This window comes from Salmo salar, chromosome 02 (genome assembly GCF_965601325.2).
Source record: "Salmo salar chromosome 02, fSalSal1, whole genome shotgun sequence".
NCBI classification, from domain to species: Eukaryota; Metazoa; Chordata; class Actinopteri; order Salmoniformes; family Salmonidae; genus Salmo; species Salmo salar.
In genome coordinates this window covers 62,887,274-62,909,641 of record NC_138292.1, presented here as the reverse complement: position 1 = coordinate 62,909,641, position 22,368 = coordinate 62,887,274, and the positions used below count along the sequence as shown (strand labels likewise).

The window sequence follows — 22,368 nt, the reverse complement described above, 5'->3', positions numbered from 1 at the left end:
GAGTGACTGTGAGAGTGATACTGTGGAAATCACTCAGTGCTGATTGCAGATGACAAGCAGTTTGTAGTTGCATGTATACATTCTTTTATTGAGTTCTGCAATAGAAACAGGGAGTTGTGAATGTCAATACTAAAGTTGTACCAACCATTACCAAAGTAGTACCAACCATTACCAACGTAGTACCAACCATTACCACGTAGTACCAACCATTACCAACGTAGTACCAACCATTACCAAAGTAGTACCAACCATTACCAACGTAGTACCAACATTGTCTAAAAGAGAAGCAAACATCAGAATAATTTCCTATTGTGTTAATGCAATAGCTGTTATTCTCCCTATAGGTGCTTTTGAAGTAGTGATGTTTTGGTTTTAGGCACTTTTCACAATGCAGTCCTAGTCATTATAACATTGTGTTATACAGTATTAAAAGATCTCTGTTTTTGGGCTGAGATTATATACTGTATATAATGATAAGATGCACTGAAAACATACGAAGACAGATTCACATATTATACTTATACTGGGGCGACTTGTAGCCTAGTTGTTAGAGCATTGGACTAGTAACCGAAAGGTTGCAAGATCAAATCCACGAGCTGACAAGGTAAAAAAAAAATCTGTCGTTCTCCCCCTGAACAAGGCAGTTAACCCACTGTTCCAAGGCCGTCATTGAAAATAACATTTTGTTCTTAACTGACTTGCCTAGTAAATTAAGGTTTAAATAAAACACTTGTTTCTCTAATGTACATATTTTTATATTTAGTCCAAATGAAGATGTAAATAGAATGTACTTTTAGGGAATAAGTTGTGGTTTCCAAAAAACCACATTGTCAATCTTCCTTTGTTGATTGACAAAAGTTTTCAGTATTATTCAGCCTATGTTTTTATTAGTATTTATAAGGCTGTGTTGATATGTGTTTTCATTTGTGTTTATAGGCCGTGTCACTCTACAAATGCTTAAACTCCCTATTCATATGTACTTTTTGTTGTCCCATACAGTAGATCTAGTTATACACATAAACCTTCAACCACAAAACCATAGCTCACTGTCCAGAGTGTTGATAGTACATACAGACTAGTAGACAACATGTACATTACATTACCATGTTAGTTTATTACCACGCTGGACATTACAGTGAACTTATAATAACAAACACAATCAGTAATCATCTGATTAGGAAAAACGCACCAATATGGTTCTTGGGCTATGTGTCATGTCTTGTGTCGTGTGTCATGTCATGTGTCATGTGTCATGTGTCATGTGGGGACTGTGTTTTTGTTTGGTTTGTTCTATTTGTTTATTTATTTGCTTTTCATTGTCTCTGCTTGATTGTCTCGGCAAAAATCAAATACTGAGATTGTCCTCAGTGAAGATGAAACCTTGTAAATGTAAATGTGTGCAGGGACTTCAGGAGCCACAGTTGAATAAAGCCCTTTTCATTCCTTTAATATATTACGTTGAGTCTGTTTTGATTTCTTATTCTAGAGGTTATGAGTGAGAATGCATGTAATTCTCAAGAAAATGTGCAGACAGAAATATAAACACAACATGCAACAATTTGAAAGATTTTACTATAGGTGCAGTTCACATAGGGAAATCAGACAATTGAAATAAATTCATTAGGTCCATGGATTTCACATGACTGGGCAGGGGTGTAGCCATGGGTGGGCCTTGGATGGAATAGGCCCACCCACCTGGCAGCCAGACCCACCCACTGGGGGAGCCAGGCCCAGCCAATCAGAATGCGTTTTTCCCTACAAACGGGCTTTATTAGAGACAGAAATACTCCTCAGCCCCTGGTGTGGTCTGCCAAATTCGCTAAAACCACATTGGAAACAGCTTATGGTAAAGAAATGAACATTGAATTCTCTAGCAACAGCTCTGGTGAACATTTCCGCAGTCAGCATGCCAATTGCACGCTCCCTCAAAACTTCCAACATCTGTGGCATTGTGTTGTGTGACAAAACGGCTCATTTTAAAGTGGCCTCTTATTTTCCCCAGTACAAGATGCACCTGTGTAATGACCATAATGTTTAATCAGCTTGTTGATATGCCACACCCAGGGGCGGAAATCCCGGGGGGGACGGGGGGGACACGACCCTCTCATCCTGGGAAAAATATGATTTGTCCCCCCCAATATATCACTGAAACATAACTATGTAATTTAAATAATATTAATAATACGCAATGAAAGCAATTGTGCTGATTATAGACACTTAATAGCGCGTTTTTAAGTTTCAAAAGATTGCGACCCCCCCCGCCCTTTGCCTCACAATGGTTTGATCCACTGCCAGTTCCTTAGCTTGCTACGTAACTGCCGTGAGGTTCATCCAGTCAATCGCGCACAGACACACACTAGCTGAATATGCAGAGCTAGCGTGCAAATATTAACTATTAAGCTAGCTAGTACCTATTCCATTTATGTGGCGTCGTCAAAGATGGAATCAGCATGCAGATGATGTAAGTTAGTGCTTCAATGTCCCTGTGATAAGGTTAGCGATAAACTGAAGTCCAAACTGAACAGAACTACACTCTCATCTACCATTGTCTTAAATATATTTAATGGTCTCGTTGCAAAAGCTACATTGTCGCAAGGGAACTTTTATTTATTTATTTATTTTATTTCACCTTTATTTAACCCGGGTAGCAAAGATTATAGCAAACACCACTGAAACTGAATTGGTGCTCGCTAGCTTTGCAAATTCAGCTATTGTTGGAAGCCAGGCAATATGAAACAAACTATTAAAATTACAAATGGTTGCAGCATATGTTGTGTAAATGGTGAACTCATACAGCTGTCAACTCTTGTCATTTTAATCCGTTTCACATTTGCTAGCTACCTTTTAGATCGAAGCCCATATAGAATGATTGAAGATGATAGAAGCCCATCTCCTACTGTAAATAACCTACACACTGTGTGTGTAGCCAGCCAGGTAGAAAAATGGCAGAAAAATAAAAGACGGACATCAGAGTATTTTTCAATACACCAAAACGCATAGTAAGAACCCTAGTAGCCTAATATCCCAAAGACTAGTTGATAAAATGTTCATAAGAAAGAAATGAAATTCTAATGGAAATGTTTCACAATGATGTCATTAGGCAGAGCAGGCAACAGATGGCACACAGACAGCAGAGTTGGGGACAGATATGCAGGGACAGACTGGCAGAGACAGGGAGTCTCAGGTAAGTTTGTTGAGTCTTTGTTTGGCAACATTATGAAAGGTTCTCAATTTTTTTGACTTGTGAAATAGGAACATAATTGGAAAATGCCATGGATACCCCCACTCTCAACTTAAACTGGTGACTGAACTAAGATTTGTTAAAGGCAATGGTATTGCTGTTGTGATTAGTTGTGTAGTTTTGGGTACCGGTAGTTAGGAGTACGGCAAACACCTTATTTCTTTGGTTCCTCAATATACATTTACCATATTACAATGTAGGCTATGTGTTACAGCACTACTTTTGGTGACCCCCTCAGGAATTGCTCTTGAGAAAATTTCATGTAATTGTCCCCTCCAAAGTGGAAATCAGATTTTCGCCCCTGGCCACACCTGTCAGGTGGATGGATTATCTTGGCAAAGGAGAAATGCTCAATAATAGGGATGTAAACACAACATTTGAGAGAAATAACCTTTTTGTGCTAATGGAACACTTCTGGGATTTTATTTCAGCTCATGAAACATGGGACCAACACTTTACATGTTGCGTTAATATTTTTGTTCAGTGTAGTTACATTGTAACAGAATGTCAGCAAAAGTTTTCAATTGTTCCACAATGTTACATGTTTCTGAAGGTCACAGTGCAATGACTCATTGACAAGTACTGAAGTTGAACTGCTAAACCACTGCATTTGTTGAATTCTACGATATTTGATGATAAATCTAGATGTGTAACATGAGTGACCCTCATTAGAGATGTATTGTGGTTTTAATGAAGATACAAAACACATTCAAATAAAATTCTACAAAATTTACTGAAGATAGAAATGGATGGGGTGGGGGCTTAGGGATCAGGGTTGGGGTCAATTCATTTTCAATTCAGTCAATTCAGTAAATAAACTGAAATTCCAATAGCAATTCAAATTTACCTCATTGCCTCCTATGAGAAACAATTGGAATTGGAATTTCAGTTTACTTCCTGAATTGACTGAATTGATCTGGATTTCACCCCAACCCTGGTAGGGTTTGGTGTGGGGGAGAGGGGCAGGGGTGTAGGTGGCGCTGAGGAGAAACAGAAGCATCATTCTGGATGCTTTCAGCAATGAGTGAGTGTCCTCAGTGGGTGACTTCAGCATTGAGGCGGTCAACCAAGTGAATGTGCTCCTTCTTGGAAGCCACTTTAGCCTGAAAAACAGACAAGTAGACAATAGAGAAAAATATTTTAAAAATATTTTAAAATATTAACACTGGATATTAGTATAACAATAGTTAATAAATGATAACATATTACAGTACAAAAAACTATATAAGTATTACTGACAGGCTTCCTGTTCTTTCTTGTAAACAATCTCCGAAGAGCTGAGATGAATCCACCCCTTGTTTTCTTCTGATTGGCAACAGCAGTGGATGAAACAATGTGGCCATCAGCGGTAGAGGTAGACATTTTCTCAGCAGAGTGCTCCAGGCTGGTAGCAATAGCATCAACTTCATGGACCGAAGCATTGCAACTCTCGGTTGAAAACATAGAAATAGTGATGACTAGTCTACTTCTCTTGGTTGAGACATCAGCCACATGGACCTCAGGTTGGTTGGAGTCTCTCAGTGTGGAATCATCACGATCCTTCACTCTAGCATCACTGCTGGACAGCTCCTGAGACACTAGGCCTGCAGCAGACTGGATCAGGTCACTCTCCACGATGGCAACACTGGTGGACAGAACCTGAGACACTACGCCTGCAGCAGACTGGATCAGGTCATTCTCCACGATGGAAACACTGGTGGACAGAACCTGAGACACTAGGCCTGCAGCAGACTGGATCCGGTCATTCTCCACAATGGAAACACTGGTGGACAGAACCTGAGACACTAGGCCTGCAGCAGACTGGATCAGGTCACTCTCCACGATAGCAACACTGGTGGACAGAACCTGAGACACTAGGCCTGCAGCAGACTGGATCAGGTCATTCTCCACGATAGCAACACTGGTGGACAGAACCTGAGACACTAGGCCTGCAGCAGACTGGATCAGGTTGTCTTCCTCGATGGAAACACTGGTGGACAGAACCTGAGGAGTCTGCAGGAGTGTCAGTGGCTCCCACTCATCCAGGAAGAAGCTCTCGACAGAGGGGAAGCTTCTTCCTTTCAGAGCTGCGGGAATGTAGGGGGTGTACCCAACAGTCCAGAGCAGAGAGCTGTCGATGGCATTCGAGTAGTGGTACTTGTCACCAAGTTCCTCTGCAAAGCTCTGACGGAACTTCTGACTCTCTGACTCTGGACCGCCAAGGGCGTTGAGCTGGGTCACCATTGACATCCACCCTGGAAGAAACACCAACACAGAGTTAACAAAACTGATTTCAGCATTACAAGCAAGTGATATTCTTCATTGCATTCTTCATATTCTTCATGCATCCCAATAACATCTTATTTCTCCTGAAGTGTGCACTCATTCAATATTTTCAACAAATCTAAAATCATTGGCTAGTACCATATTAACCATATTTATTATACCAGTCATTTCCTTTCAAATCAGTGAAGGGAAGTGAACAAGTGCACATTTTTGGTGTAAGGAGAGATACTTGGGACATATAGTATTTTCATTGGCCTAAGTAACATCCGAGTCAGCTGGAAAATATCATGTTGTATGGTTACATTGTTTGGTAACTAACAACAAACGCCTAAAGCCATATCTTCTACGTTTTTTATTTTCTTTCCACTAACAATCACACATTTAATTAATCTTTGTATTTAAAGACGGAAATGTATGTTATTGTTCTTACCTGAATTGACTTCTTTGTCCTTAATGGAACAATGTCTGTCTTCAGGGAAGATGAATGAAAAGCTCGCCATAATAATGCTGTCTCTCTCGTTGTTTGTCGATCAAGAACTGAAGATTTTTTGAGAGTTCTGAACATATCTCTTGGGTTCTGGAGTTCCATGTGAAGCGTCGGCATTGTGACCCTCTCGGTCGCATAGAGATGGAATACGTCATTACACATTGTTTAGAATCGGAATGGAATTCTAATTCGCTTTAGCACAAGCTCTAGCCATAAACCAAATGTAAACATCTTTAATTTCTTATTTTTTATTAGTTGTAAAATATCGAGTAAGCTAGTGTCATAACACCAAAACAACGTTTATGCATTACTGCAAAGAGACCGTGCGTAAAAGCGCGGGACGTGCGCACTGTCACAGAAATGAGTGCCCTCAGCCCTTCACTTTTCCACACCTGGGCAGTGTAGGCGTACCCGCGCCTATAGTCATTTTGCCCTATCTTCCCAGTTCACTGCCTTGCACACAAACTTGCACACATTCACTTTTTTTTTTTACCATATTCGACTTTTGAGTGAAATATAGCCCTCAGAAAAGGATGCTATGAATAGAGAACTTAAAGAACTGTACAGGCAGTCTTCTATTACAGTAAAGGACTCTGGCTATAGGCATTATATGTTGGTTAGACAATCAGAAGGACAATTTGATATATTCTTGAGGCCTATTGTCTGTTTTTTATCAAACAAAATTGACAATAGCTCAGAAAATAATAGTATTTTAGACAGAGGATCAATACTTATTTCAATGCAATGGTATATGACTGATGCTCCACACACATGTGTAGTAGAGTATTTGTTCAGGTAACATTGTACTGTGATATATATGAACATTACAGAGGCTGTAGTATGGAGCCAGTCCTTTTTCCCGAGTTGTCCGCTCACTGCTGATGATGTAACAGAGCATCAGTATGGTAGCCTGCACAAAATTTTAGTTTTCAAGTTTTAATTTCAATACCATGACTCAGTCATGTCTCAAAGGAGATCCCCGCAATAATCAAGCAGAACAATCCAGAAGAACCAGACTGATAATCAACCACCACCCCCAAACAAACCCCCCAGAAACCCAGATGTAGCCACCGATCGGCCCAAATCCACCTGCCAAGAATCCCTCTTCAGCGGCACCCCGTTCAACCTAGACTGTCTTCTGAGACACTGTGAGAGTGACTGTGAGAGTGATACTGTGGAAATCACTCAGTGCTGATTGCAGATGACAAGCAGTTTGTAGTTGCATGTATACATTATTTTATTGAGTTCTGCAATAGAAACAGGGAGTTGTGAATGTCAATACTAAAGTAGTACCAACCATTACCAAAGTAGTACCAACCATTACCAACGTAGTACCAACCATTACCACGTCGTACCAACCATTACCAAAGTAGTACCAACCATTACCAAAGTAGTACCAACCATTACCAACGTAGTACCAACCATTACCAACATAGTACCAACCATTACCAAAGTAGTGCCAACCATTACCAACGTAGTACCAACCATTACCAAAGTAGTGCCAACCATTACCAACGTAGTACCAACCATTACCAAAGTAGTACCAACCATTACCAACGTAGTACCAACATTGTCTAAAAGAGAAGCAAACATCAGAATCATTTCCTATTGTGTTAATGCAATAGCTGTTATTCTCCTTATAGGTGCTTTTGAAGTAGTGATGTTTTGGTTTTAGGCACTTTTTACAATGCAGTCCTAGTCATTATAACATTGTGTTATACAGTATTAAAAGATCTCTGTTTTTGGGCTGAGATTATAGACTGTATATAATGATAAGATGCACTGAAAACATACGAAGACAGATTCACATATTATACTTATACTGGGGCGACTTGTAGCCTAGTTGTTAGAGCATTGGACTAGTAACCGAAAGGTTGCAAGCTCAAATCCACGAGCTGACAAGGTAAAAAAAAATCTGTCGTTCTCCCCCTGAACAAGGCAGTTAACCCACTGTTCCTAGGCCGTCATTGAAAATAACAATTTGTTCTTAACTGACTTGCCTAGTAAATTAAGGTTTAAATAAAACACTTGTTTCTCTAATGTACATATTTTTATATTTAGTCCAAATGAAGATGTAAATAGAATGTACTTTTAGGGAATAAGTTGTGGTTTCCAAAAAAGCACATTGTCAATCTTCCTTTGTTGATTGACAAAAGTTTTCAGTATTATTCAGCCTATGTTTTTATTAGTATTTATAAGGCTGTGTTGATATGTGTTTTCATTTGTGTTTATAGGCCGTGTCACTCTACAAATGCTTAAACTCCCTATTCATATGTACTTTTTGTTGTCCCATACAGTAGATCTAGTTATACACATAAACCTTCAACCACAAAACCATAGCTCACTGTCCAGAGTGTTGATATTACATACAGACTAGTAGACAACATGTACATTACATTACCATGTTAGTTTATTACCACGCTGGACATTACAGTGAACTTATAATAACAAACACAATCAGTAATCATCTGATTAGGAAAAACGCACCAATATGGTTCTTGGGCTATGTGTCATGTCTTGTGTCGTGTGTCATGTCATGTGTCATGTGTCATGTGTCATGTGGGGACTGTGTTTTTGTTTGGTTTGTTCTATTTGTTTATTTATTTGCTTTTCATTGTCTCTGCTTGATTGTCTCGGCAAGAAATCAAATACTGAGATTGTCCTCAGTGAAGATGAAACCTTGTAAATGTAAATGTGTGCAGGGACTTCAGGAGCCACAGTTGAATAAAGCCCTTTTCATTCCTTTAATATATTACGTTGAGTCTGTTTTGATTTCTTATTCTAGAGGTTATGAGTGAGAATGCATGTAATTCTCAAGAAAATGTGCAGACAGAAATATAAACACAACATGCAACAATTTGAAAGATTTTACTATAGGTGCAGTTCACATAGGGAAATCAGACAATTGAAATAAATTAATTAGGTCCTAATCCATGGATTCCACATGACTGTGCAGGGGTGCAGCCTTGGATGGAATAGGCCCACCCACCTGGCAGCCAGACCCACCCACTGGGGAGCCAGGCCCAGCCAATCAGAATGCGTTTTTCCCTACAAACGGGCTTTATTACAGACAGAAATACTTCTCAGCCCCTGGTGTGGTCTGCCAAATTCACTAAAACCACATTGGAAACAGCTTATGGTAAAGAAATGAACATTGAATTCTCTAGCAATGGCTCTTGTGAACATTTCCGCAGTCAGCATGCCAATTGCACGCCGCCTCAAAACTTCCGACATCTGTGGCATTGTGTTGTGTGACAAAACGGCTCATTTTAAAGTGGCCTCTTATTTTCCCCAGTACAAGATGCACCTGTGTAATGACCATAATGTTTAATCAGCTTCTTGATATGCCACACCTGTCAGGTGGATGGATTATCTTGGCAAAGGAGAAATGCTCACTAATAGGGATGTAAACACAACATTTGAGAGAAATAACCTTTTTGTGCATATGGAACACTTCTGGGATTTTATTTCAGCTCATGAAACATGGGACCAACACTTTACATGTTGCGTTAATATTTTTGTTCAGTGTAGTTACATTGTAACAGAATGTCAGAAAAAGTTTTCAGTTGTTCCACAATGTTACATGTTTCTGAAGGTCACAGTGCAATGACTCATTGACAAGTACTGAAGTTGAACTGCTAAACCACTGCATTTGTTGAATTCTACGATATTTGATGATAAATCTAGATGTGTAACATGAGTGACCCTCATTAGAGATGTATTGTGGTTTTAATGAAGATACAAAACACATTCAAATAAAATTCTACTAAATTTACTGAAGATAGAAATGGATGGGGTGGGGGCTTAGGGATCAGGGTTGGGGTCAATTCATTTTCAATTCAGTCAATTCAGTAAATAAACTGAAATTCCAATAGCAATTCAAATTTACCTCATTGCCTCCTATGAGAAACAATTGGAATTGGAATTTCAGTTTACTTCCTGAATTGACTGAATTGATCTGGATTTCACCCCAACCCTGGTAGGGTTTGGTGTGGGGGAGAGGGGCAGGGGTGTAGGTGGCGCTGAGGAGAAACAGAAGCATCATTCTGGATGCTTTCAGCAATGAGTGAGTGTCCTCAGTGGGTGACTTCAGCATTGAGGCGGTCAACCAAGTGAATGTGCTCCTTCTTGGAAGCCACTTTAGCCTGAAAAACAGACAAGTAGACAATAGAGAAAAATATTTTAAAGACAACCATCAACACTGGATATTAGTATAACAATAGTTAATAAATGATAACATATTACAGTACAAAAGACTATATAAGTATTACTGACAGGCTTCCTGTTCTTTCTTGTAAACAATCTCCGAAGAGCTGAGACGAATCCACCCCTTGTTTTCTTCTGATTGGCAACAGCAGTGGATGAAACAATGTGGCCATCAGCGGTAGAGGTAGACATTTTCTCAGCAGAGTGCTCCAGGCTGGTAGCAATAGCATCAACTTCATGGACCGAAGCATTGCAACTCTCGGTTGAAAACATAGAAATAGTGATGACTAGTCTACTTCTCTTGGTTGAGACATCAGCCACATGGACCTCAGGTTGGTTGGAGTCTCTCAGTGTGGAATCATCACGATCCTTCACTCTAGCATCACTGCTGGACAGCTCCTGAGACACTAGGCCTGCAGCAGACTGGATCAGGTCATTCTCCATGATGGAAACACTGGTGGACAGAACCTGAGACACTAGGCCTGCAGCAGACTGGATCAGGTCACTCTCCACGATGGCAACACTGGTAGACATAACCTGAGACACTAGACCTGCAGCAGACTGGATCAGGTCATTCTCCACGATGGAAACACTGGTGGACAGAACCTGAGACACTAGGCCTGCAGCAGACTGGATCAGGTCATTCTCCACGATAGCAACACTGGTGGACAGAACCTGAGACACTAGGACTGTATCAGACTGGATCAGGTTGTCTTCCTCGATGGAAACACTGGTGGACAGAACCTGAGACACTAGGCCTGTATCAGACTGGATCAGGTTGTCTTCCTCGATGGAAACACTGGTGGACAGAACCTGAGGAGTCTGCAGGAGTGTCAGTGGCTCCCACTCATCCAGGAAGAAGCTCTCGACAGAGGGGAAGCTTCTTCCTTTCAGAGCTGCGGGAATGTAGGGGGTGTACCCAACAGTCCAGAGCAGAGAGCTGTCGATGGCATTCGCGTAGTGGTACTTGTCACCAAGTTCCTCTGCAAAGCTCTGACGGAACTTCTGACTCTCTGACTCTGGACCGCCAAGGGCGTTGAGCTGGGTCACCATTGACATCCACCCTGAAAGAAACACCAACACAGGGTTAACAAAACTGATTTCAGCATTACAAGCAAGAGATATTATTCATTGCATTCTTCATATTCTTCATGCATCCCAATAACATCTTATTTCTCCTGAAGTGTGCACTCATTCAATACTTTCAACAAATCTAAAATCATTGGCTAGTACCATATTTACCATATTTAATATACCAGTCATTTCCTTTCAAATCAGTGAAGGGAAGTGAACAAGTGCACATTTTTGGTGTAAGGAGAGATACTTGGGACATATAGTATTTTCATTGGCCTAAGTAACACCATAGACAGCTGGAAAATCTCATTTTGCATGGTTACATTGTTTGGTAAGTAACAACAAACGCCTAAAGCCATATCTTCTACGTTTTTTATTTTCTTTCCACTAACAATCACACATTTAATTAATCTTTGTATTTAAAGACGGAAATGTATGTTATTGTTCTTACCTGAATTGACTTCGTTGTCCTTAATGGAACAATGTCTGTCTTCAGGGAAGATGAATGAAAAGCTCGCCATAATAATGCTGTCTCTCTCGTTGTTTGTCGATCAAGAACTGAAGATTTTTTGAGAGTTCTGAACATATCTCTTGGGTTCTGGAGTTCCATGTGAAGCGTCGGCATTGTGACCCTCTCGGTCGCATAGAGATGGATACGTCATTACACATTGTTTAGAATCGGAATGGAATTCTAATTCGCTTTACCACAAGCTCTAGCCATAAACCAAATGTAAACATCTTTAATTTCTTATTTTTTATTAGTTGTAAAATATCGAGTAAGCTAGTGTCATAACACCAAAACAACGTTTATGCATTACTGCAAAGAGACCGTGCGTAAAAGCGCGGGACGTGCGCACTGTCACAGAAATGAGTGCCCTCAGCCCTGCACTTTTCCACACCTGGGCAGTGTAGGCGTACCCGCGCCTATAGTCATTTTGCCATATCTTTCCAGTTCACTGCCTTGCACACAAACTTGCACACATTCACTTTTTTTTTTACCATATTCGACTTTTGAGTGAAATATAGCCCTCTGAAAAGGATGCTATGAATAGAGAACTTAAAGAACTGTACAGGCAGTCTTCTATTACAGTAAAGGACTCTGGCTATAGGCATTATATGTTGGTTAGACAAACAGAAGGACAATTTGATATATTCTTGAGGCCTATTGTCTGTTATTTATCAAACAAAATTGACAATAGCTCAGAAAATAATAGTATTTTAGACAGAGGATCAAAACTTTTTGCCAATGCAATGGTATATGACTGATGCTCCACACACATGTGTAGTAGAGTATTTGTTCAGGTAACATTGTACTGTGATATATATGAACATTACAGAGGCTGTAGTATGGAGCCAGTCCTTTTTCCCGAGTTGTCCGCTCACTGCTGATGATGTAACAGAGCATCAGTATGGTAGCCTGCACAAAATTTTAGTTTTCAAGTTTTAATTTCAATACCATGACTCAGTCATGTCTCAAAGGAGATCCCCGCAATAAGCAAGCAGAACAATCCAGAAGAACCAGACTGATAATCAACCACCACCCCCAAACAAACCCCCCAGAAACCCAGATGTAGCCACCGATCGGCCCAAATCCACCTGCCAAGAATCCCTCTTCAGCGGCACCCCGTTCAACCTAGACTGTCTTCTCAGACACTGTGAGAGTGACTGTGAGAGTGATACTGTGGAAATCACTCAGTGCTGATTGCTGATGACAAGCAGTTTGTAGTTGCATGTATACAGTCTTGTATTGAGTTCTGCAATAGAAACAGGGAGTTGTGAATGTCAATACTAACGTAGTACCAACCATTACCAAAGTAGTACCAACCATTACCAACGTAGTACCAACATTGTCTAAAAGAGAAGCAAACATCAGAATAATTTCCTATTGTGTTAATGCAATAGCTGTTATTCTCCTTATAGGTGCTTTTGAAGTAGTGATGTTTTGGTTTTAGGCACTTTTCACAATGCAGTCCTAGTCATTATAACATTGTGTTATACAGTATTAAAAGATCTCTGTTTTTGGGCTGAGATTATAGACTGTATATAATGATAAGATGCACTGAAAACATACGAAGACAGATTCACATATTATACTTATACTGGGGCGACTTGTAGCCTAGTTGTTAGAGCATTGGACTAGTAACCGAAAGGTTGCAAGATCAAATCCACGAGCTGACAAGGTAAAAAAAAATCTGTCGTTCTCCCCCTGAACAAGGCAGTTAACCCACTGGTCCTAGGCCGTCATTGAAAATAACAATTTGTTCTTAACTGACTTGCCTAGTAAATTAAGGTTTAAATAAAACACTTGTTTCTCTAATGTACATATTTTTATATTTAGTCCAAATGAAGATGTAAATAGAATGTACTTTTAGGGAATAAGTTGTGGTTTCCAAAAAAGCACATCGATAATCTTCCTTTGTTGATTGACAAAAGTTTTCAGTATTATGCAGCCTATGTTTTTATTAGTATTTATAAGGCTGTGTTGATATGTGTTTTAATTTGTGTTTATAGGCCGTGTCACTCTACAAATGCTTAAACTCCCTATTCATATGTACTTTTTGTTGTCCCATACAGTAGATCTAGTTATACACATAAACCTTCAACCACAAAACCATAGCTCACTGTCCAGAGTGTTGATATTACATACAGACTAGTAGACAACATGTACATTACATTACCATGTTAGTTTATTACCACGCTGGACATTACAGTGAACTTATAATAACAAACACAATCAGTAATCATCTGATTAGGAAAAACGCACCAATATGGTTCTTGGGCTATGTGTCATGTCTTGTGTCGTGTGTCATGTCATGTGTCATGTGTCATGTGTCATGTGGGGACTGTGTTTTTGTTTGGTTTGTTCTATTTGTTTATTTATTTGCTTTTCATTGTCTCTGCTTGATTGTCTCGGCAAGAAATCAAATACTGAGATTGTCCTCAGTGAAGATGAAACCTTGTAAATGTAAATGTGTGCAGGGACTTCAGGAGCCACAGTTGAATAAAGCCCTTTTCATTCCTTTAATATATTACGTTGAGTCTGTTTTGATTTCTTATTCTAGAGGTTATGAGTGAGAATGCATGTAATTCTCAAGAAAATGTGCAGACAGAAATATAAACACAACATGCAACAATTTGAAAGATTTTACTATAGGTGCAGTTCACATAGGGAAATCAGACAATTGAAATAAATTCATTAGGTCCATGGATTTCACATGACTGGGCAGGGGTGTAGCCATGGGTGGGCCTTGGATGGAATAGGCCCACCCACCTGGCAGCCAGACCCACCCACTGGGGGAGCCAGGCCCAGCCAATCAGAATGCGTTTTTCCCTACAAACGGGCTTTATTAGAGACAGAAATACTCCTCAGCCCCTGGTGTGGTCTGCCAAATTCGCTAAAACCACATTGGAAACAGCTTATGGTAAAGAAATGAACATTGAATTCTCTAGCAACAGCTCTGGTGAACATTTCCGCAGTCAGCATGCCAATTGCACGCTCCCTCAAAACTTCCAACATCTGTGGCATTGTGTTGTGTGACAAAACGGCTCATTTTAAAGTGGCCTCTTATTTTCCCCAGTACAAGATGCACCTGTGTAATGACCATAATGTTTAATCAGCTTGTTGATATGCCACACCCAGGGGCGGAAATCCCGGGGGGGACGGGGGGGACACGACCCTCTCATCCTGGGAAAAATATGATTTGTCCCCCCCAATATATCACTGAAACATAACTATGTAATTTAAATAATATTAATAATACGCAATGAAAGCAATTGTGCTGATTATAGACACTTAATAGCGCGTTTTTAAGTTTCAAAAGATTGCGCCCCCCCCCGCCCTTTGCCTCACAATGGTTTGATCCACTGCCAGTTCCTTAGCTTGCTACGTAACTGCCGTGAGGTTCATCCAGTCAATCGCGCACAGACACACACTAGCTGAATATGCAGAGCTAGCGTGCAAATATTAACTATTAAGCTAGCTAGTACCTATTCCATTTATGTGGCGTCGTCAAAGATGGAATCAGCATGCAGATGATGTAAGTTAGTGCTTCAATGTCCCTGTGATAAGGTTAGCGATAAACTGAAGTCCAAACTGAACAGAACTACACTCTCATCTACCATTGTCTTAAATATATTTAATGGTCTCGTTGCAAAAGCTACATTGTCGCAAGGGAACTTTTATTTATTTATTTTATTTCACCTTTATTTAACCCGGGTAGCAAAGATTATAGCAAACACCACTGAAACTGAATTGGTGCTCGCTAGCTTTGCAAATTCAGCTATTGTTGGAAGCCAGCCAATATGAAACAAACTATTAAAATTACAAATGGTTGCAGCATATGTTGTGTAAATGGTGAACTCATACAGCTGTCAACTCTTGTCATTTTAATCCGTTTCACATTTGCTAGCTACCTTTTAGATCGAAGCCCATATAGAATGATTGAAGATGATAGAAGCCCATCTCCTACTGTAAATAACCTACACACTGTGTGTGTAGCCAGCCAGGTAGAAAAATGGCAGAAAAATAAAAGACGGACATCAGAGTATTTTTCAATACACCAAAACGCATAGTAAGAACCCTAGTAGCCTAATATCCCAAAGACTAGTTGATAAAATGTTCATAAGAAAGAAATGAAATTCTAATGGAAATGTTTCACAATGATGTCATTAGGCAGAGCAGGCAACAGATGGCACACAGACAGCAGAGTTGGGGACAGATATGCAGGGACAGACTGGCAGAGACAGGGAGTCTCAGGTAAGTTTGTTGAGTCTTTGTTTGGCAACATTATGAAAGGTTCTCAATTTTTTTGACTTGTGAAATAGGAACATAATTGGAAAATGCCATGGATACCCCCACTCTCAACTTAAACTGGTGACTGAACTAAGATTTGTTAAAGGCAATGGTATTGCTGTTGTGATTAGTTGTGTAGTTTTGGGTACCGGTAGTTAGGAGTACGGCAAACACCTTATTTCTTTGGTTCCTCAATATACATTTACCATATTACAATGTAGGCTATGTGTTACAGCACTACTTTTGGTGACCCCCTCAGGAATTGCTCTTGAGAAAATTTCATGTAATTGTCCCCTCCAAAGTGGAAATCAGATTTTCGCCCCTGGCCACACCTGTCAGGTGGATGGATTATCTTGGCAAAGGAGAAATGCTCAATAATAGGGATGTAAACACAACATTTGAGAGAAATAACCTTTTTGTGCATAATGGAACACTTCTGGGATTTTATTTCAGCTCATGAAACATGGGACCAACACTTTACATGTTGCGTTAATATTTTTGTTCAGTGTAGTTACATTGTAACAGAATGTCAGCAAAAGTTTTCAATTGTTCCACAATGTTACATGTTTCTGAAGGTCACAGTGCAATGACTCATTGACAAGTACTGAAGTTGAACTGCTAAACCACTGCATTTGTTGAATTCTACGATATTTGATGATAAATCTAGATGTGTAACATGAGTGACCCTCATTAGAGATGTATTGTGGTTTTAATGAAGATACAAAACACATTCAAATAAAATTCTACAAAATTTACTGAAGATAGAAATGGATGGGGTGGGGGCTTAGGGATCAGGGTTGGGGTCAATTCATTTTCAATTCAGTCAATTCAGTAAATAAACTGAAATTCCAATAGCAATTCAAATTTACCTCATTGCCTCCTATGAGAAACAATTGGAATTGGAATTTCAGTTTACTTCCTGAATTGACTGAATTGATCTGGATTTCACCCCAACCCTGGTAGGGTTTGGTGTGGGGGAGAGGGGCAGGGGTGTAGGTGGCGCTGAGGAGAAACAGAAGCATCATTCTGGATGCTTTCAGCAATGAGTGAGTGTCCTCAGTGGGTGACTTCAGCATTGAGGCGGTCAACCAAGTGAATGTGCTCCTTCTTGGAAGCCACTTTAGCCTGAAAAACAGACAAGTAGACAATAGAGAAAAATATTTTAAAGACAACCATTAACACTGGATATTAGTATAACAATAGTTAATAAATGATAACATATTACAGTACAAAAAACTATATAAGTATTACTGACAGGCTTCCTGTTCTTTCTTGTAAACAATCTCCGAAGAGCTGAGACGAATCCACCCCTTGTTTTCTTCTGATTGGCAACAGCAGTGGATGAAACAATGTGGCCATCAGCGGTAGAGGTAGACATTTTCTCAGCAGAGTGCTCCAGGCTGGTAGCAATAGCATCAACTTCATGGACCGAAGCATTGCAACTCTCGGTTGAAAACATAGAAATAGTGATGACTAGTCTACTTCTCTTGGTTGAGACATCAGCCACATGGACCTCAGGTTGGTTGGAGTCTCTCAGTGTGGAATCATCACGATCCTTCACTCTAGCATCACTGCTGGACAGCTCCTGAGACACTAGGCCTGCAGCAGACTGGATCAGGTCACTCTCCACGATGGCAACACTGGTGGACAGAACCTGAGACACTAGGCCTGCAGCAGACTGGATCCGGTCATTCTCCACGATGGTAACACTGGTGGACAGAACCAGAGACACTAGGCCTGCAGCAGACTGGATCAGGTCATTCTCCACGATGGCAACACTGGTGGACAGAACCTGAGACACTATGCCTGCAGCAGACTGGATCCGGTCATTCTCCACGATGGAAACACTGGTGGACAGAACCTGAGACACTAGGCCTGCAGCAGACTGGATCCGGTCATTCTCCACGATGGAAACACTGGTGGACAGAACCTGAGACACTAGGCCTGCAGCAGACTGGATCAGGTCACTCTCCACGATAGCAACACTGGTGGACAGAACCTGAGACACTAGGCCTGCAGCAGACTGGATCAGGTTGTCTTCCTCGATGGAAACACTGGTGGACAGAACCTGAGGAGTCTGCAGGAGTGTCAGTGGCTCCCACTCATCCAGGAAGAAGCTCTCGACAGAGGGGAAGCTTCTTCCTTTCAGAGCTGCAGGAATGTAGGGGGTGTACCCAACAGTCCAGAGCAGAGAGCTGTCGATGGCATTCGCGTAGTGGTACTTGTCACCAAGTTCCTCTGCAAAGCTCTGACGGAACTTCTGACTCTCTGACTCTGGACCGCCAAGGGCGTTGAGCTGGGTCACCATTGACATCCACCCTGAAAGAAACACCAACACAGGGTTAACAAAACTGATTTCAGCATTACAAGCAAGAGATATTCTTCATTGCATTCTTCATATTCTTCATGCATCCCAATAACATCTTATTTCTCCTGAAGTGTGCACTCATTCAATACTTTCAACAAATCTAAAATCATTGGCTAGTACCATATTAACCATATTTAATATACCAGTCATTTCCTTTCAAATCAGTGAAGGGAAGTGAACAAGTGCACATTTTTGGTGTAAGGAGAGATAGTTGGGACATATAGTATTTTCATTGGCCTAAGTAACACCATAGTCAGCTGGAAAATCTCATTTTGCACGGTTACATTGTTTGGTAACTAACAACAAACGCCTAAAGCCATATCTTCAACGTTTTTTATTTTCTTTCCACTAACAATCACACATTTAATTAATCTTTGTATTTAAAGACGGAAATGTATGTTATTGTTCTTACCTGAATTGACTTCGTTGTCCTTAATGGAACAATGTCTGTCTTCAGGGAAGATGAATGAAAAGTGTTACGGAGTCTAGTTGATAGGTAATCGACTAGCCGGACTGTTCCCCGGACTCCGCGTGTAGGGATTTGTACAATGCATGAACAAGGCTATTGAACTAGACATTGGTGTCTGTCTTTATTACTTTATCCAATATATCATACTGAAACATGGTATCAGAAGTGGCTCGAAAACCATACGTTTGTTATTTTTGTAGCTAAGTACAGTATAGGCGCGGTTACGTTCCAAATGCGAACACACGCCGATTCCTACTCACAACACTGATCAACTAGTTGTTAGCTGGTTAGCTAGCATCACTACCTACCTCGATGACTGAAGGCAAAGAAGTCTCCTATTCCATCGCTATGGCAGCGAACATTCCGCCACCTAATCCCATGGTTCTCACAGGGGACTGGAATACTAATTGGGACAATTTCAGGGATGAATTCGAGGACTATGCGCTGGCGACCGGTCTACATGAGAAACCCAACGAGGTACAAGCGGCAACTCTGAGGAGTTTAATGGGCAGCGAATGCAGGCATATCTACCGGCACAATCTCACCCTCACAGCGCGACAACAGTGTGATGCAAAGGCTATATTGGATGCATTGGAGAATTACTTCAAACCCGCCAGAAACGTAATTTACGAGCGGTTCGTTTTCGGAAGCTGCAAACAGGAAGAGGGTGAGTCAGTACACAACTTTGTAACCCGTTTGAGAGAAAAATCCGCCACTTGTGAATACGGGGGATTGAAAGATGAATTGATTCGTGACAAAATAGTACTGGGAATTGCAAATGAGGATACACGCCGGCGTCTACTGAGAGAGAGAGGCTTAACATTAGTAACTGCCATCGAAATGTGCCGCACTGCTATAGTCACTGACATGAGAATGAGAGCAATGGAAATCGAAACCCCACGCTCCGACGTTGACACTGTTCACGCTGTTGCTAGGCAGACATTCAGGCAAAACCAATCAAGGCAGAGTAATTCACCACGAACGGTGAACACAGAGAGCCCAGTAGCATGTAAATACTGTGGGAATACGCACACACGTGGCAAAGAGCACTGCCCTGCCTATGGAAAACCATGCAGAGCTTGTGGAACTAATAATCACTTTGCAAAAGTGTGTCTCAAAAGCAAAAGAAGGGTGAGTGAGGGCAAGATTCACTGTGTTGATGATGTCACTCAATGTTCAGAGCTGAACAGTGAAAGTGACATTTACATGCATGAATCCATTGGGGCTGTACACTCAAGAGGGAAGAAATGGTTTGTGACACTACGATTACACAACAAGCAACAACAATGTCAACTGGATTCCGGTGCTACATGCAATGTAATGAGCTACAAAGACAAAATCAATCTGGCACCTGACACACATCTATTGCCCAGCGATACTAGACTAAAGCTGTACTCAGGAGAGCTAATGAGCTCTATGGGCACCTTTGAGACCGAATGTGTTATTCGGGGACGCAAACACAAGCTGGAGTTTGAGATTGTGAAAACCAGTCAACATCCTCTCCTCTCAGGCTCTACATGCGAACGCCTGGGACTGATGCAGTTCACTGTACCAAATGACCTGCACATTGTGGATCATGTCCAGCATGGACCCCTGTCCAAAGAACAACTACTCAGCAGATATGACGATGTATTCAACATGCCCGTTGAATCAGTGCCTGGTGAGGTACACTTTGAAGTGGATGAGAGCATCACTCCAGTCCAGTGTGCTCCTCGCAATGTGCCCATTGCAATGAAAGTGGCTGTGAAGGCCCAGCTGGACAAGTATGAGGCCGATGGCCACATGACATCTGTGACCGAACCAACTGACTGGATCAGCAATATGGTCATAGTGAAAAAACCAGAGAAGCTGAGGGTCTGCATCGACCCAAAGCATCTGAACCAAGCATTGAAACGATCCCACTACATCATGCCGACACTAGAGGATGTCCTCTACAAGCTTCCCAAGGCCAGGATTTTCACCTTGGTGGATGCCCGAGATGCATTCCTTCAATGCAAGCTGGACGAAGAAAGCAGCTTCATGACTACCTTCTGGACCCCCTGGGGTCGGAAACGCTGGCTCAAGCTCCCGTTTGGTGTCTCAGTGGCACCTGAGGTATACCAACGCAAGCAGCACGAGTTACTGGCTGGGCTCAAGGGCATTGAACCCATCGCTGATGATGTCCTGATCGTAGGCTGTGGTGACACAGACGATGAAGCAGAACGCGACCACGATGTGAAGCTCCTGGCACTGATGGAGCGCTGTCGAACAGTTAAGCTTCGTCTTGGCCTGAAGAAGCTACAGTTCAAGGTGAAAGACGTCCACTTCCATGGCCACATTCTTTCGGCAAAAGGCCTGAAGCCGGACCCAGACAAGGTCCGAGCGATCCTCGACATGCCAAACCCATCTGATGCAAAAGGAGTACAGCGTCTCATCGGTTTTGCAAACTATCTTGCAAAGTTCATGCCACACCTATCAGCAGTCTGTGAGCCTCTGCGCCGGTTGCTGGACAAAGACACACCATGGCACTGGCTACCCAAGCACGAGGCAGCGGTGCAGGAGATGAAATCTCTGGCTTCATCCATGCCAGTGTTGCGCTACTACGACGTCACGAAGCCTGTCACAATCCAGAGTGACTCCAGTCAAAGGGGACTTGGATGCTGCCTTATGCAGGAAGGCCAACCCGTTGCGTTTGCCTCGAGAGCGCTCACCCCCACCGAACAGAACTATGCACAAATTGAGAAAGAGTGCCTCAGCATCGTCTTCTCTTGCCAGCGATTCCATCACTACTTGTATGGTCGAGAGCTGGTCACCGCTGAAACTGACCACAAACCACTCATTGCCATATTCAGTAAACCTCTCCTCAACGCGCCCAAGAGGCTTCAAAGCATGCTCCTGACTCTGCAAAACTACAGCCTGAAGGTCATTTACAAGCCAGGACCAGAGATGTACATCAGCGACACACTGAGCAGGGCAACGGCACAATGTACAGGCAGAGGCACTGCCTATCAGCGGCAGGCCATCTGTTCGCTACAGCAGGAACAACAAGATGTTCAACAGATCAATCAGGCAGACTACTTAAACGTCACAGATCACCGCCTAGCCCAGATCAGGCAACACACTGACAAGGACGAACACCTACAATCACTGAAGTCCATGGCTCTCGCAGGTTGGCCATACCTGAAAGAGGAGACACCTTTCACAGTGAGAGAATACTGGACCTTTCGAGATGAGATCAGCGTGCAAAATGGCTTCTTGTTCAGAGGTCAGAAGGTCATTATTCCCAAATCACTACGTCCAGAGATGCTTACCCGCATACACTCCAGTCACGTTGGAGGTGACGCATGCTACCGCCAGGCTCGTGAAACATTATACTGGCCAAACATGCAAGCAGAAATTAAAGACTTTGTCAGCAACTGTACCACGTGCAACGAGTACGCTCATGAACAGCAAAAGGAAACCATGATGTCACACGAACTGCCCACAA

The 22,368-nt window shown here is 41.7% G+C and overlaps 3 protein-coding genes across 3 annotated transcripts; all 3 read right to left on the bottom strand.

Annotated features, from left to right (window-relative positions):
• Positions 1–3,653: 3,653 nt before the first annotated feature.
• LOC145864199 (uncharacterized) lies at positions 3,654–6,420 on the bottom strand. Its single transcript, XM_082969318.1, has 3 exons — positions 6,405–6,420; positions 4,481–5,475; positions 3,654–4,344 (listed from the first exon to the last, which is right to left on the bottom strand). The coding sequence occupies exons 1-3, from the start codon at positions 6,418–6,420 to the stop codon at positions 4,276–4,278; spliced, it is 1,080 nt and encodes a 359-aa protein (XP_082825444.1). The 3' UTR covers positions 3,654–4,275.
• A 3,002-nt stretch (positions 6,421–9,422) lies between these two features.
• Positions 9,423–12,097, bottom strand: LOC145864335 (uncharacterized). The gene is made up of 3 exons (XM_082969978.1): positions 11,725–12,097; positions 10,269–11,263; positions 9,423–10,138 (listed from the first exon to the last, which is right to left on the bottom strand). Exons 1-3 carry the CDS (start codon positions 11,792–11,794, stop codon positions 10,070–10,072), a joined length of 1,134 nt encoding a protein of 377 aa, XP_082826104.1. The 5' UTR covers positions 11,795–12,097; the 3' UTR covers positions 9,423–10,069.
• A 4,402-nt stretch (positions 12,098–16,499) lies between these two features.
• Positions 16,500–19,748, bottom strand: LOC106588582 (uncharacterized). Its single transcript, XM_082969315.1, has 3 exons — positions 18,846–19,748; positions 17,321–18,384; positions 16,500–17,190 (listed from the first exon to the last, which is right to left on the bottom strand). Exons 2-3 carry the CDS (start codon positions 18,377–18,379, stop codon positions 17,122–17,124), a joined length of 1,128 nt encoding a protein of 375 aa, XP_082825441.1. The 5' UTR covers positions 18,380–18,384; positions 18,846–19,748; the 3' UTR covers positions 16,500–17,121.
• Between the last annotated feature and the right edge of the window lie 2,620 nt (positions 19,749–22,368).